Source organism: Parasteatoda tepidariorum, chromosome 8, assembly GCF_043381705.1.
Source record: "Parasteatoda tepidariorum isolate YZ-2023 chromosome 8, CAS_Ptep_4.0, whole genome shotgun sequence".
In the NCBI taxonomy this organism is placed as follows: Eukaryota; Metazoa; Arthropoda; class Arachnida; order Araneae; family Theridiidae; genus Parasteatoda; species Parasteatoda tepidariorum.
Window position 1 is genome coordinate 14,408,020 of NC_092211.1, and position 16,989 is coordinate 14,425,008.

A 16,989-nucleotide genomic window follows, 5' to 3' on the forward strand; every position below is an offset into this window, starting at 1 on the left:
GAAACGAGATTTATAACACTGCTATTTACATACTGATAAAACTCAATTTATTCAGACTTAAAATTTTTATTTTGACTAAAAAAACAAGGTCACCAAGTCAATAACAACAACAATAAAAATGAGGAATTTAACTCTTCTTTCTCTTTTTTTCTTAAACCTTTTTTTCCCTTCCTTTCTCAAATAAAGTAACATGGTTTAGTGGCTTCTGTAAGCGTGCTGTGGTTATAACAGTCAGGGAGGAATTTTATGGCCCTCATAAAACTGCGCGGCGCGCTTCTCCAATTGGCCCCGGGACGCCTCGCTCCAAGATAACAGCCAACCCTCCAAGCAGGGCCTCTGACAAAATTATGGCGGCGCGGATAGTTTTATAGGCCTAAGCGAGCCGTTTTATGGCTTTGGGAGGAGAGAACATGCCACTGTCGAATATTTACGATGGGTTTGGTTGTTGTAAAAGCTCCATCGCTGGCTTTTGCAGAGCCACAAGCCGGACAGTACACGAAGAGGCAAGACTTCGTTGGAATTTCTATTCTTCGAACAAAATTTTCTAACGGAACTCCGTTCGAAGACGAAAACAGTTAGGCCTAACGTTTAGGAGAATGATAACAGCAATGGCGGACGGATTGTTGTGGTTTTCGTTGTTGCGTGAGCTGTAGACGCTATTTATCGAAGTAGTGACTGGGTTTGTTGCTGTTTTACATCGAACTGTTAAAATGTCGGTGAGTATGTTTTAATACAAGTGATGTTATTGCTGCATGTTGATGCATTGTAGCTACATAAATAGATTAATTCATTTTATAATTATTAGCTTAGAAAATAATACGTTTTTTTTATTGTTTATCTTGCTAATTGTATCTAAAGATGTATAAAGACATCAAAATACGAGTATTTTTGAATTGCAAGTGTAATTAACTCACGATCGGTTAATCTATGTATTTTAAGAAATATTTACGAACATAAAAGTGTAAATAAGTTATTTAAGCTTTAAATGCTTTACAAATCAAATATTAATTACCAAAACACTTGTGCACATAAAGGTAAGAAAATTTAATTAGCGAATCAATAACGGCATGCTTGATGAATCGTAACTTTTTTTGGCCATATTAAAAATGATAAAATTGCACTAAAAATTGTAAATATTGCACAAATAGAATAGTTACTAATAAATCTACGAAACAAGATTTATAAATAGATTATTATACAAGATTATCACTTGTTGCTTGTTTCATTTTCAACTAGTTAATTGCAGAATGAAATTACGTGTGTATTGCAAAAAAGGCGCTTAAAAATTACCAGTATTTCAGAAATCAAATAGTATATCTTAAAATATACGACAAACAGCTGAGCGAAAGTTATTATTGTAAAGTTCAACTATTGTAAATCTATTTTCTTGACAAAGCGTTTATTCATATTTAAAATCGTAAGGCAGATATTTAAATCAAAAACATTTTTTTAAAATCTAACAACACATTTTTTTAATTTACCATAAACAGAAAAATGTGATTGATTTACATTATAAACAATCACCATTTGTCTATACTACATTGAAGTCTTAAAGAAAGAATATCAATTATACATACTTTACTATTAATTGTTAGTAATTTGTAGAGTAATAGTTATTTTTTTTAATCCGACTTAATTACAGTATTTTCAATGCAGTGTTATTATCTTGAAATTTTATAAGAATTGATTATAAACATAACAAGTGAATTGATTTGTAATATGTCATTTCTTTCTAAGTCAATGTTTATTTAAAATGTCACAGAAATTAAGTTTAACAGACACAATCAGTCTTCTAAAATTTTTATGAGTTCATACCTAAATCCAATACCTTAATTTAATATTTAGTCAACATTTTATTTAATATTAAGTACATGGTGATTCAATTAAACTATGTTTCTATTTTAAATTCTATTTACTTTTTCAAATATTTGTGACTATTTTTTTAGTGCTGAAATCATAAACACAAAAATGTCCAAACATTATTAACTAATTATTATTTATTATTTTATGAATTTAGAATGCCTTTATAATTTTACAGTGCATTCATCATAATTTCTGTTAAAAAATTTATGTACGTTATTTTAATTTCACTCCAAAATATTTAATTAAACTAATCATCTAATTCTTATCCAATGAATGAACTTTTGAAACTTTTTTCAATGACTGATAGAAAAAATGCTATTAAAAATCCCACGCTCATAAATTGTGTTTTTTATGTCATGTTATTCGCAAAATTAATATTTTCCATGATTTTTCTAAATTTTATTTAATGTAATTTGTTAGGTTAAAAATTACCACCTTTATATAAAATTTTTTTTTTAGATTTTGAGCTACTTTAACTTGTCTATTCTAATGCAAATCAAGACGAGAACTTATTTTTCCCTATATCTTTAAAATAATTAACTAACTTTATTAAAATGTTCCTTCGTATAAGGAGCAGATAAACAGTGATTTCCATAAATCTCTTATCAATCTTTACTTTTCTACACCATTAATATTTGTGGAGATTATAGGGGGATGCAATGGTTATATGGTGGGGTAATATTTATCTACACCACCATATAATCTATACCGTTATCTTATCTAAACCATTAATATGTGTAAATTTTTAATGTAAATTAATGAATGCTTTTATTCCCTACTTTATTTTTCAGCAAAATTAAAAGCTATTGATTTTTAAGTATTTTTCGAGTAGTAACTAAATGTTGAATTATATTAAAATGCTTAACAATAAGAAGAGAAATTATTAAAACTTACTCTGACCGACATGAACCTTCCTCATCCATGGATAAATCTGTGGAGGATTAGATGGGTATGCCGATTTCTGCTGCCCTTGCTGTTGTGCCGATTGGGGCGAAGAATCTTGTGGGCCCTGATTCTGTTGCTGTGGGCTAGCCTGTTGACTCGCTGTCTGCTGCGATGGGGGCACCCCTTGAGAATGCGTGGGTGAGGGGTGCTGCGAGGCCTGCCTCGGGGGTTGAGGGGAGGTTCTAGACTCCGGACTCCCCGCTGGAGGTGGGTGGGAGCCGCTAGTACTCAAATCTTGGGGAGATGCAGCACTGGGCTCAGCATACTTGCAACTGGGCACTGGAGTAACAGAGGGGGTCGGGGTACGAGGACTCTGACTGGGGTTCGGGTGGCTCATGCGGTTTTGCGAGCAGCTGTTGAAATGATGATCTCCATTTTGTAAATGTGATACATTGTGTTGAGGATAGGGCCCATATTGCTGTACCGGTGAACCGGGTCCGCTGTAGCATCCCCCGTAAGCTTGCACCTGTGGTGTGTAATAGTCCTGGCTCGAGGAATCTTGGCTACGTTGTCCGTAGCAGGAAGTTAATGAGTTCACAAACTGATAAGAACTCATTTTATTTCAGTCGGAAAAACAAGCGAAAACGTTCGAAATGTTCCCTCAGAAAATGTTCGATAGAATTTCACAGTTTATATATGTAACATAACTAACGCTATTAAAATGTGTTATGAGCTATTTTGAGTTCTACGAAGAATTTCTCCTCGAAAAATTCGAAAATCCCAAGTTTTGCATGCAAGGGAATTTTTTTTTCAAAAAATGTCCATGTTCGGCGTTAATTATTTGTCCATTTTTCTTTTAACAAGTCCAGTTTTTTTTAATATACATAAATTTAAATGTATTTTTTCGATAAGTCACTATGTAGTGTAGTCGAAAAAAATTCCAAAGTTCGAACACTATTTGACGAAGCCGACGATCGCCAAAGCACACGGTTAAGATGAGCGCCGCATCCGATTGACTTAGAACAATCGCGTCAAGAGATGTCAAGAGCTGACTTGTTTATGACTGTTCAGTTGGCGAGCGCGAATTACGACTGGGCTCTTCCACTGGCGCTGTGCCGGTAAAAGGAAAGCTATCGCCAGAGCGCACTGGGGAAGAATTCTGGGTGGGCGGTAGTGTGCTCTAGGGCGGGCGGGCGGTCCAACCAGTCTGCGTCGCGGGCTCTGCTGGGAGAAAAAGGCTCACTCCCCCTTCACTTCTCTGAGTGACAGCTCGAAAAGCAACTTTCCGCGGATACACACACACACTCACATTGCCTTTTTGATCGATACCTTTTGCTTTGGCGAATACCTCCCCTCACCTTCCACCCCACCACCTTCTCTTTTCTTCTCCCCCATCCCCCTCTACCCCGACCACATTATAATTTCCCGCCTTCCCCTTCCCTCCACATCAATTAATATGTGCCAGAATAAAGAATTTTTATTTTTACTCTCTGCGTTTTTTTTGTAATCTTTTTTATTTATCCCCCATCCCCCCAGCGAAAATTTCGCCTTGTCATTTCTTCGTTTCCTCCCCTCACCTCTCATGTCAAAACGTGACTCTAGATTCGGAAAGTTTTATTTTATTTATTTATCCTTTTTATATTTATTTATTTATTTTAAGTTTTTACTTTTGTGTGCAGTTATTACTTCTCTTTCTTCCTCTGCTGTAAGTTACACGTGACCTGCGATATGATGTGTATTCTTCAACCATATATATTTCTTGCCACTGCGTATGGGTGAAGGGAAAAAAAAACGTTCTCACAATTGGCCCTGGGACCTGAAAAAGGGAAGAAAACAGGGAAAAACTACTGCCTTGACCTTAAGAAGTTGATGGATTGGCTTTTAAATACACTAACTTTAGAGCAAATGGAGGGAGAAAACGAAGAAAAAAAAATACATCTAATAGAAATAAACGCTCATATTTTCTGAGTTTCATTTCATGAAAGCCTTTATCTTTTAATAATTCTATTTTTCGATTACTTTTCGAATTGATTTTTCTGAAAATTGAAAAATAGCAGAGTTTTGTTAACTTTAGCTTGATTAAATGAAAAGTGTATTACTATTATTTTTTCTGTTAACAATTTCCGGTGTTTTTAATTTAAAGAAGTACTGAATGAAATTTTTCCTAATTAAATTATTGGGAAAACTATGAAATGCTGTTCAAATATATTAAATTAATTAACTATAATTTTGTTTCCAAAAAGAAAAGTATTGTTTTATTGGTTAAAACGGTCTAGAAAGGGAAATAAAACGTATTTTAATTATAAGATTCTAATATTTTTTTCTCTTTTTTGTAATGCATATAAATATTAAGATAGTTTTGAGTGTAGATATCGAAATTACCCTTAATGGAATAAATATAAATTAAACGTTCAGTATTTATAATTCAACTGTATTTTTAAATTTTACAGCTCTAAGAAAATGCTTACACTTGATTGGGAAAATCTTTAAAATTTTCAAGTAATTTGTTAAATATAATATTTAGGAACTTTAAAATCCTTATAGCCTGCTCCAATTATTCTCTATGTCTTTTTTTTTTTTTTTTTTCAAGCTTGTCCTCTATCTGCTTCTTTGTATTTATTGCTGCAATTGTTTTTCAATCTTGCTATTAGAAATTTTAAAAAAAATCCGTATCCAATACAAATATATCTTCAATGGAACATTATAAATTCATTTAAAAAAATTTTAATTTTGGCATGTTTCAAAAAGTAAATAACTAAGTACACATAATAAAATGATGCATTGCATAGTTATGTGTTTAAAAATATAGAAAAAAAATATGATGTGATTTCCTCGTTATTTTCCTCCGATACTCTTGAAAAATGTCATAATTTCGAAAATTTTATTTTCATTTTAAATCAGAAAATATTATGATTTGATTTCGAGAAGCGTTTAGATTACAGTGAAAACTAATAAAACATATTCCGAAATAAATCGATAGTTTACGAACTGTAACAAGTTACTTTATAAACTCATAGTACAAAAGTTGAAAGTAAACAAATTTTACGGATGAAAAACAATTTTTAATTTAATAAAGAGTCTTATCAACTTACAATAAAGAAAGTAATCTGTGCTATGAAATGCAATTAATTTATAATTTAATTATTTACATATCCCTTTATTTTAGTAATTTATTACTAATAAGATGAAATTTAATGGCATCTCTCCTAATTCGGGATTAAGTTTTAGAATAATAAACAATAATTCAAAAATTAATCCATCAATGTTTAATTTTTTCGCCACTAGATGGCTCTTCCGGCTCAAAGTTCTATCTTTTCCTGCTTGTGGTTGGTTCTCTAATGAAATGTTATGTTGTTTACTTACTGAATCACTGTTTTATAGAGGTATTTTTTCTTTCTACTGTATGTTAAAATATAATTCTAAAATACTGAAAAACTGTGTAAAACTCTTTTTTTACTCATTAAAAAATCGTGTACTTTTAACCAAAGCATAACTTTTTAGTTTTAAAATTAATGTGATTTGAAAACTTATTTTCAAGGTGCATTGTTATTTACTTAAAAACACATTCATAACACTGTAATAACGAATATACCTAATGTATGCGTTATTGTAAGTGAAGTATTTTATTTTGTTTTGAAATTAAATAAGGTCCAGTCGGAATTAGAAAATTCTATAAGAGAACCACCTATAAAAATAAGTGCAAAAGTTATTTGCTGTGGGAAATTAGGTTACAAAAGTTAAAGTTTATATTTCTCAGATTTATATTTTAATAAGCTTTAACAAATCACAAAACTAATATATTCTCAGAATATATTAATTAATATACTAATATATTCATAAAACTAATATATCAATATATTAATTTAATTTCATAGCATTAACGACATTACTATTTTTCTTATTAATTTGCAACATTTTTTTTTTCAATATGAAAATAAATATTTCAGCACTCAAAATAAGATTCAGACTGAAAATAAAACTTAGCATCACTTTGTATTAAATAATTTTCGGAATATATAAAAATAGGATGTTTTTCATTTCTAGAAGATTTTCAGTAAAACAAAACAAAACGCAAAGCTTTTGCAAAGTATGCTAATTTGGTTAACTTGACCCCAAGTAAAGAGTTTCAAATTTATAATAAAACATACTTAAATTTTATAAATACCTTGTTTCTTATTTAAAAATTCAAACTTATTCTACTAAATATTCCTCATTAAAACTGGTAAAGAAAGCTAAAAAAAAGACAATTTGTTCACTAAAAATTTATGATGGCAAAATTCCTTTACATCAACTTTAAAGTCTCAAATTTATACCGAATGTTCAAATTTTAGTTAGCCTTTAATTTAAAGTGTCTGGCATGTTGAGCAAATTATTTGAATTGAATTTTACAATGCACCAAGTTTAAAATATAGAATATATCATGTAAGGTATTAAAATTAAAGTTTGCTTTTCATTAATTATTATTATATCGTTATTATATTCATGTGATTATTTATTGTTTTCAGTTCTCGCTTAATTGTATAAAACAAAAGTCATGAAATGGAAGAAAAAAAAATTTAAAAATTTTTTCACTATCTGGAATGGAGTTTACGTTTTTCGAATAAGAAATAGAGAATACAATAGGTTGTCATTTTAATAGGGATTTCATGCAAATTTGTTTCTCAAAACAGGTGTTAGTTTAAGAATGAATCAAATTTTGCTAGCAGTTATACATTTGAAAAAACTAAGGGGGTTTCACCCCTCTTTGATTTACTTCACTCAAACATCATTTGGTTAGTATATAAGTATAGAGTGATTTGTTTCGCAGTCAAGACTTGTGGTCCTCTCCTGGTGCGCTGTTACCTTAGATGAAGAAAAAAGTTTAAAGAACCTGCTAACGCACAAGTGTACAGTACGTATTTCTCTAAAGTAGAATAATTATTAATTACACTACTGAATATCTCTGAGTTGGTCGCACGATGAGCGCGAAAAGGAATTATTCAAGTTAATCGAAAAGATAGAAGTCTTAGAAGTAATAAATTTTAAAAAATCCTAAACAGAATATCAAATCAATTTGAAACTTCTCAAGTTTCAAAAATTTAAGAAAGCAAATAAAACCAGAAAGAGTTTGAAAAGAATACGCAAGTCATGGAAGACTTAGTAGGAAAAGAAAGAGAAAATCTAATTTCGATGAAATGACAAATTAAACGGGTATGAAAATAGTCTTCAATTAATGATTTCGAAAGGAATAAAATAATATTACAGAACCACTATTGTACCTTTAATTAGCATTAGCAATAATTAGCATTTTGATTAACATTTTTTTCATAATAACAATGGCAGCTTTAATTATAATTGTCTATTTACCATAAAATGGAATTTAGTTAATCAAAAAAATAATCTGTTCATTAGAAAGTAAAAGTTAGCATTTAAGATAGAATAATACACTAACCCTTTTTATCAAATAACATTTTTAATTCAATAGATCTGACTGGAACTAATGGTATTACTTTAAGCGGGGTTGACTGTATATTAAACATAGACTATTAAACAAGCTCACAAATTATTTGAAATAAGGAAAACGTTTACGTCATCATTGTTGTTTTGGGCTTAGAAAACTATTTTATTTAAAGACTTGGAGAAAAATGGATTTTAATCTTACCAGTATCATAATAAAAAATATTTAAGTGACAAAATTCCAAGACGTCATTCTGAAGTCATTTAAGAACTTACTTACAATTTAATACGGTTCAAGTTGCGCCGTATTTGCTCGCCAAAAAAGTTGAACCACATTATGGTACAACATTATCCAAAATTTCTGACAGTGTCCTATCCTCATCCTGATTAACTGAAAACTTTATATTTGATATAAATCAATCAATAATTTACAGTAGAGAGTATATAATAATCATTAATCTGTTGAAAGATCTTAAATAAAGATGGGCAAATGTAAGTCAAACCTTCTAAGTCTCCATCATGGTGGACTTGACATCCTCCTGAAATAATCATTAATGCAAAACGTAACATTAAAGAAGCTCACGGTTCCTTCGCTGATGCTAATGTTAAAATAAGTAATAACATTATACAGTTGTAAAATCATTTATTTGTTTATGATCTGACTTTCTTCCTCGAAATGAGGTTTTCATGATGCAGCTATTTGAAGCTTTGGGATGTCTTTTTCAGAACAATTGTTGCAAAATGAAATAAATTCGCTTAAAACCTAAATTCGCCTCTAAATCAAGGTGTTTGTAGCTACTATTAACTAATATTCTTTCTATTTGTTTTTCTCCCATTGCTGTACTTATCTTTAAAAAAGAAGAAGAAATTTTTTTTTTTAAATTTTTATCTACGTTTAAAATTAATTTTTATCAGGAAAAAACTTTTTAAACTACAAATTCCCTTGACTAAGTAAAAGAGTTTAAAAAAAGTAAGTATTTGAAAATTGCTTCAGCAGCTTTCTCGGGAAAACCTCAGAACCGGCCATTTAAATATGTGTTATAATAATTAAATAAGAGCTACACTTCTATGTCTTAAGAATGTTTTGTAAGACTTTGCAAATACTATCCACTCCATTTTCTAAAATGGATACAATTAAAATTTAATAAACCAAGTCAAAACTAAGAATGGTAATATTGTATGTGTTCATATTAAAAATTTTATAGATTGTATTGCAATTCAATTGTATTGCAAGATTGTGTAGATAGATTGTAATTCAAGTAACTGCAGGTATGGAAATGGATGTGATTCAAAAATAAGAATAAATTCAATTTTATCATCGAAGTCTAAACAAACAATCTGATGATAAAATAAATAAATAAAATTACATACTTTATCTAAATATATTAAGTACGATAATTTACGCAAAAAATGAAAATAAAATAAATTGAATTTTATCATCTAAGTTGAAAGAAAAATGCAATATTGAATGCATTTTGTTGGCTGAAGGGCTACGATCTTGCATATTTTTGACTGAAGGTTTGATACGACCCAAAAATAAAAATAAATTTTATCGTCTAATCGAAATAAAAATATTATTCTAGTGTGCGCAATAAATTGATTAAAAGTAAATAAACTGAATCCTTGAATATTTTTATTTGACAGAATGTTTAGAGATTGACGCAATCCAGAAATTTTTTTATCATCTAATAGAAACCAAAACATTATTGCAGTGCACAGAAAAAGTTGATTGAAAATAAAATAGAGGAATTGAATTTACTGAAAATAAACTAATTGAATGTGATTAGTTGGTTGAATGTTTAGACATTGATGCAATCCGAATTTAACTAACTAATGAATGATCTAAGTTGATACGAAAAGTATCAAATGAATCAAGTTGACTGAAGATTTAGAGATTGATTTCGTTTCGTGATCCTTCAATCGTTTTACGACGTGTGAAATTTATGGAGGTCGTTACCAATTCCAAAAGTAACAATGTTGCACTTGTTTTAACCATTCAGAGTTCATTAAACTAACGTTTTTAAACGAGAGACGATGCAGCAGACATCAAACGATTTTGGTGCATGGCACCCCCGAATTAGCAAGTTTTATTTTTACTTTTCATCGCGAAAGCGAGAGAGTTTGATGAATTCTTGGCACGAAATATCCGTTCGACAGGCAGTGGCCGCCAGGGGGCGCTTCAGAAGCGAATCTCTGACTACTTTTTGATAACACTATACTACCGATTTACGAAAAATGGTAGTTTTGAAGAGGGGTTGGGGGAAAAGAACCACACGAAAATATCACGCACAGAAAACGCTGCTGTGTGTGTCTCTTTCACGGGAAAGAGACTTAAGATTAAAATATCATTTTCGCCTTTTCGCATGCTCTGAAAAATGCCATTTATTGTATCGTGTCATTCCAAAGAGAATTTAAAAATTGTAAGGACAAAAGCTTGAGGGGGTTGGGGTATAGGGGGAGACTGAAGACGATTTGATTCGTTGTTTATCTCATTCAACTATCATTTCAAATTTTTGTCAGAGTTGGAGAAAAATTATTGTTTTGCCGAGTGCAGATGTTGTTGTGTTTTGAAATCAAATTATTGTAACGGTTGAATGAGCTTTAAAAGAATTTAGATATGTTCAAAAAAAAAAAAAAGTTTTCATTTGTTTATTTTTATTGATTTAAAATGTGGTGCACTTTGAGAAAAGACAGTTTAAAAACAAAAGCTTATAATTTCATATTGAAATGGCTGACAGTAAGACTTTATAATTGCTAAAAAATAAAGCAAATTTAATAACATTTTAGTCAACTTTAGATTGGTTTTGATTATTATTGTGTTTCTAAATTAAAATGTAGGTACCAATGTCTATGAAAAAAATTTTCTTCTACTTATTTTTTATGAAAATTTGTCTTTCATGATATTTAAAATAGAATACATATTCATAAATAAAAAAATTAAAATTAAAAAAGTATCGTGCCGTTGACTAAAACGTTAAAAATTACAAAACACGGATTACATAGCATTTAAAAAGTGTAAGAATCTGAATTGCATTTCTACTTGAATGAATCATTAAATATGGATGACTACGAATAATGCTGGAAGTAATTGAAACAACCCTTAGATTAAATTTCGTTTAAGAGGATATTTAAAGTGAAATACACCTGCTTTGAAGGATATTTAAATGAAATACGCATTCTCAAAATTAAAAATTAAATTTGAAAAGATGCCGTACTGGTTATTGCGAATTATTTAAGATATGAGTGAAAATTAATTACTTTTAGTAGTAATTGAATGAATCAATGAGTACGGATGCTGCAAGTAATTGAATGAATCAATGAGTACGGATGCTGCAAGTAATTGAATGAATCATTATATGACATTTTGTTTTTAATGATACTTAAAATGTATGTTTGAAATTATTTTGTCTTGAAATTTAAAAGTAAAATTTAAAAAAAATGAAGACGGAAATTTTACATAATACAAATTACGCTATTGTGGAGCAGTTAAAAAGTGTATGTATGTGAAATACTTATAGAAGAAATATACATTTAAATTTATGGAATCATTGCACGAAATCTTCTAAGTAAAAAATTACGGATCAAATTATTATAAGAAGTATTTGCACCCTGAGAGCAGCATCCGTAAAATTCATTTTTACCGATAAATTTAATACCTTAACTTTCACAGTAATATTTTTTTAATTACTGTGATTTAGTGACTTTACAATAAATATTAGTGCAAAACTTATTGTATATCATATATTTTGCTCCGTAAAATTTTACAGTAAAAAGTAGCGGCACTCAAAGTGCCAGTACTTTTTACCACAATTCAATCCGGAATATTTTACAGTGCCAGTTTGAATGATATTTAAAATAAATTTTAAATATCATTAAAAACGACATTATATTAGGGAAATAGAAAGTCAAATTCAAAAAGACGCTGTGACCTTGATCTAAACTTTACATATTACAAGTATTGTGATTGCAAATTAGTTCATTAGAAATGAAAAAGGATGCATTTTACTTTTAAAATTAGTTCACATTCAACGAATTGTAATGTCGTATAATCATGTTCAGATATTAACTGTGATGACGAAGTTCCAATTTTCTAAAATAGAAATGTGGTTGAACTAAAATAACTTTGTCCCAAAATGAGTCAACTATCTGAAGTTGACGCAAATTTGAATGTAATTTTGTAATGATTAACATGAAGAAGCATTTTTTAAGGATGCATAGACTGATTTTGAAGAATAACGTATAATAGAAGATAATTTTAATTTACTGTTTGAGTCGAAAATCAAAGTTTATACTCTTTGTCCTGTAATTGTCCTTTAGTACATATTTCTAGAATTTCTGTCAGTAATGAAATTAAAATCAGTATGTTTATTTACAGTTACGCATAAAACGAATAAGCAAAAACTATATCAAAGTCTGAGGATTCACTATTAAAAAGGGCCTAATTTAAAGATGAAAAACAGCTCCATGTTGCTGAAGGAAAGTAAAAGGTGATTTATCAAAAACATTTCTGAATTTTTTGGGGACAATCAAAGTGTTTTTGATGTCTTTAATCTCGCCTTTCTCAAAAGTAAGTCGTCAGGTTTTGTGTGATAAAGTCTTTCACTTTCTCTGAAATATTAATTTGTCACCCTTCTATGAATACACTTTTCTTTTTAACATAATCTATATTGATACAATATTAGAAAGCACTAATTCTGCGGATATAATCGAGTGAACTGAAGACGATATCTTTTCTTTGTTTCAGTTTCTAACTTTTAGCTCTCTAATTTTTATTATCAATTTTTTTTTAATTTTTAATAATTTTCATATTTTTTTATTATTTTTTCTATCCAAGTTCTTTATATATATATATACCTTACAAAAATCAATAATTCACATGTTCTACATAGTTTAAGTTTAGAAACTTCTATTCTATGCTCATAAATATTTAAATGCTTACGTTTAAAAAAGAAAAAAAAAAAACAGCAATTTATAAAAAAATTTCTAAGATCGGATGCACAGAGTTTTTATACATATAATATTGATTCAGATTTAGGTTTCTTACTTGCACATTAGTTTTTTAAATATGCAAATGATGACATACGAGTGAAATTTTCTCATATCTTGTATTTTATACCAGGCACAGTATTCTCACAAACAAATCTCCAATTTATAGTTTAAAAAAGAAAATTCGGAATGTAATATCAATAAGATGTATTGTTAAAATATTTAATTCGATTTATTCTAGTCACCCCACCCATTTCTAAAATAGCTCTCCTAAATTAAGGAGGAAAAAGAAGAAAAAAAACCGAAAAGTTTCTTTTTATCCTTTTACCATTTTTTCCTCTTTTTTTAAATCAAGTTTACCATACACGTTTCTTCAGAAGACGCATCGATAGCAATTCGATATCGATATTTTTTTGAAGTGTGTACATCGATTCTCAATCGAGAATCGTTCAACAATTCTAATTTCGTTTTGCAAACAGCGAACGGGGAGAATAATAATAATACTAATAATGAAATAATTCATCTCGAGGGTTCGCAAAAACGGAAAAAAAGAACGAAACGAAGGAAGAAAGTGTGTGACAGGCATTCATTTTCGAATCACGTGTTACTCTTCTAACGAAGCTATCAGAAGGGACGGGAAAAAGCCAATACAGCCATTAATAGCTTTCCTGGCTCTTTTTAACGAGCCGAGAAGACCAACTTTATGACCTGAAGGATTGAAGGGTTTGTAGTTGTGCGGAATTAAAAGATTGAGAGATTTTTTTTCCTCCTTTGGATCTTATTCTCCACAAATGATTTGGATCATAATCTTCCTAAGATTGGAGACGGAAAGAAGAAGAGCCTCAAAGAGATGAGCGATTTGATTGAGTTCTTGATCTTTCGATAATATTTTGGGAGAAATCCGCTATTTTGGTTGCTTAGGATTTCTTTTCCCGTTCGACAGCAATATATCAATTTCATTTAGCAAATGATGATTAATGTATCTCTACAAATGCAAAGATCTCTTTTATTTGGCTACTCTCATTTTGCGAAGTACAAATGTGATTGTCATTAATCTTTAAAGTGTTGATTTTTCTGTTTCTAATTCTCTTTTAAATGATGACAGAAAATGTGTTTTTATCTCTTAGAAGATGAAAAAGTATAGTGTTTTTAATTGCTCGAAATTTAAAGATTGAGTGTCTTATTTTTCATAAATAATTTGGATCATAATCTTCCTTAGATGGAAGATGATATTCAATGACATGAGATATTTAAAATTGATTTTTTGATCATTCGATTAAAATTTTAAATGCAATCCTCTTAAAATTGGAGACGGAAAGTTGAAATATGTACATCAGATTTTGATGTATTCATTTATAAAAATAATAATAAATTTTCTTTTAAAATTTTTTATCCCGTTTACTTGGAAATGATCTCAAAAAGTATAAAGTGAAATAGTATATATTTCAAGCGTCACGCAGTTGCGATAAATTATTTTAATTTGTCTTTAGGAAATTAAAATCTACATACCAGATTTTAAAATATCACAAAAAATGATAGAAAGTATTTTTAGCTAAAAATAAATTTTTCCCTTGATATATAGATATAGATTGAAAAATTAAGAAGACATTTTCTTTCATGTTTTTATTTATTTATTATTTTTAATGTTACGCAATATTTTCTAAATTTGTTTTAGATTTCCTGCTGTTATAATATATTATGAAACCTTCTAAAACAGAGAAAAAAAAGAACGAGCATGTTTTAAAACATCAATACAATGTCAAATTAAAATGCATTGATATTATAGATAGGTACATAGGGAATCAAGGTAGGTAACTCCAATTGTTTTAAAATATTTAATTTCTTTCATTCAAATACTTGTTGAATATGTTATAGACTAATCGAATATTTCGACTCTCTGCAATCAGCAGCCATCATTTTTTAATGCGCTTGACTAATTGGAAAAAAATCCACTACTTTTTAATCATCCTGATACATTTTTAAAGTTTATTGAAGGGAATTCAGATGTATTTGGGTTAAAAAAACATATTTACTATGTTATTAGCTTGATTTATTTCAAACTGTTTTCATAAAGCCTAGAGAAGTGAAGGCTCATTGCAAATAACCTTTTCAAGGATTGCAATAATCCTAAGCAATTAAATCTGAATGAGTCAATAGCTTTCCAGACAATAGCAATTCAATCTGATTAGGATATTCCGTAGTTGGATTTCCAAAGCGTCGACTTTTTCAATTAGTTTACTGTTAGTTATAGCTGTGTACTACTTGTTATACTACTACTCCACTTGTTATAGTAATACTATAGATATAAGGGTTATACTACATAGTATATACCCATACTGCATAGTTATACTACTACTTGTACTACTTGTTATATACATTGCTAAATATTTATGTATTATCAAACTCTAAAGCAAAGTTGCTCAGTGAGAGTTATCATGTAAACAGTGAAGAGAACAGTAGTTGCTTAAAACAACTCATTAAAATCCTTTTCTTGTTTTTGTTGCATCCTATGGCATTTTTTATTCACTATGATTTTGAGCAAATTTTAAGGTAGTTAATTAAGGTTTTTCCCACGATACATTGCATGCTGTGTATATCATTAGTAATTAGTATATCAAATTCAAAATCAAAAGCATTTCTAAATTATACCATTTTTATTACAGGATAACTGGTTGAAGATAGTTGTAGAAAGAGCAGTACACAAAGAAGAAATGTCACCTTTTTCCTGCAAAATAGTAACTGTTCTTTTGTTTCGAACTGAAGTTTATCGTTTTACCTTCATGCATTATCTGTTCACCGATTTGTCTTTGCCAGTAACAGATAAGAATCCAGACCGATAACTCCTTTGGTACCATTCATCATGTCCATTATTCAAAGCTGGTAACAGATACTTCTGTGCTGCTAACAGATACTTCTGTAGAAACATTATCACACCAAGAAAAATGACTATTTTCCACTAAAATTTAGTATGGGTATAAATAAAATTTCTCATTTTAAAAGAGTAAATATATTCTAGAGTTTTATGGGGAATACGTTGATTTCTTCGATAATCAATTGCTTATTTGTAATGGTTTAAAACAAAGTGACATCTCATAACATTTTGGTTACTGTCTAGCCAAACTATGCTTTTTAAGATTTTATTTGCCTTGTAACATGCTTACAAAAAAGTTTTTATTCCTTAAATAAAGTAATAAAATCTAATAAAAGGTTTGAGTTGTCCATTTTCGCCACCGATATCGAACGATGACAATATTCATAAATTTATTTATACTTTGGAGACACTTTTATATTGATGCCTAGCGTTCTTTTTCAAGCATAGTTCAAACACTCACCCATATGAGCTTAGATTATTTTTTTGTGAGTCAAGGGCACTAGCAGGACTTTACTTAAAAGGGTGCAAGCAGGGAAATATATTTATTAAAATAACTCAAAAACCGTTTGAAAAATTTATTAAATTTTTAATTAAATGTAAATATAATTTTACACTTGCGCATCAAAAAATTTCACTGATTCAATAATTTAATGAATACCAGTATATAAAGGAAAACCACTATTTGGTGAAAAATTTACATTTTTAATGATATTTAAATTTTAAACATGAAAAAAATGCAATTAATATTAGCTTCATTTTAATTTTTTTAAATTACTTATTTTATTATTACAAAGGAAAAAACAGTGTGTTCTAGAATAAAATTTTTTTTAATCTTCTATCAAACATTTATTTATTTATTATTGAATAATTTGTTTTTGCTATACTTTCCAATTTGGAAAAAAAATTAATTATAGCTTTAGATTTTAATGAAAAAAAATTTTAATCAG

The 16,989-nt window shown here is 29.2% G+C and overlaps 1 protein-coding gene and 1 long non-coding RNA gene across 5 annotated transcripts in view; one reads left to right on the forward strand and one right to left on the reverse strand.

The window, feature by feature from the left end:
- Window positions 1-4,055, reverse strand: part of LOC107450661 (homeobox protein Hox-A5) — a 73,097-nt gene extending 69,042 nt beyond the window's left edge. For all 3 annotated transcript variants that reach the window (XR_001584970.3, XM_071184660.1, XM_016066508.3), the window contains exon 1: window positions 2,758-4,055. Coding sequence is in view for 2 of the 3 variants with exons in the window: in XM_071184660.1 (XP_071040761.1) it covers window positions 2,758-3,364 (607 nt within the window). In the remaining variant the exon portion in view is untranslated. The remainder of the gene's footprint in view (window positions 1-2,757) is intronic.
- Window positions 331-16,376, forward strand: LOC107450662 (uncharacterized). 2 transcript variants are annotated; one of them, XR_011637575.1, is made up of 4 exons: window positions 331-716; window positions 12,560-12,751; window positions 14,846-14,977; window positions 15,834-16,376. It is a non-coding gene; the product is annotated as an uncharacterized lncRNA (long non-coding RNA). The 2 variants fall into 2 exon arrangements; XR_001584971.4 differs by lacking the exon at window positions 14,846-14,977.
- Window positions 16,377-16,989: the final 613 nt, after the last annotated feature.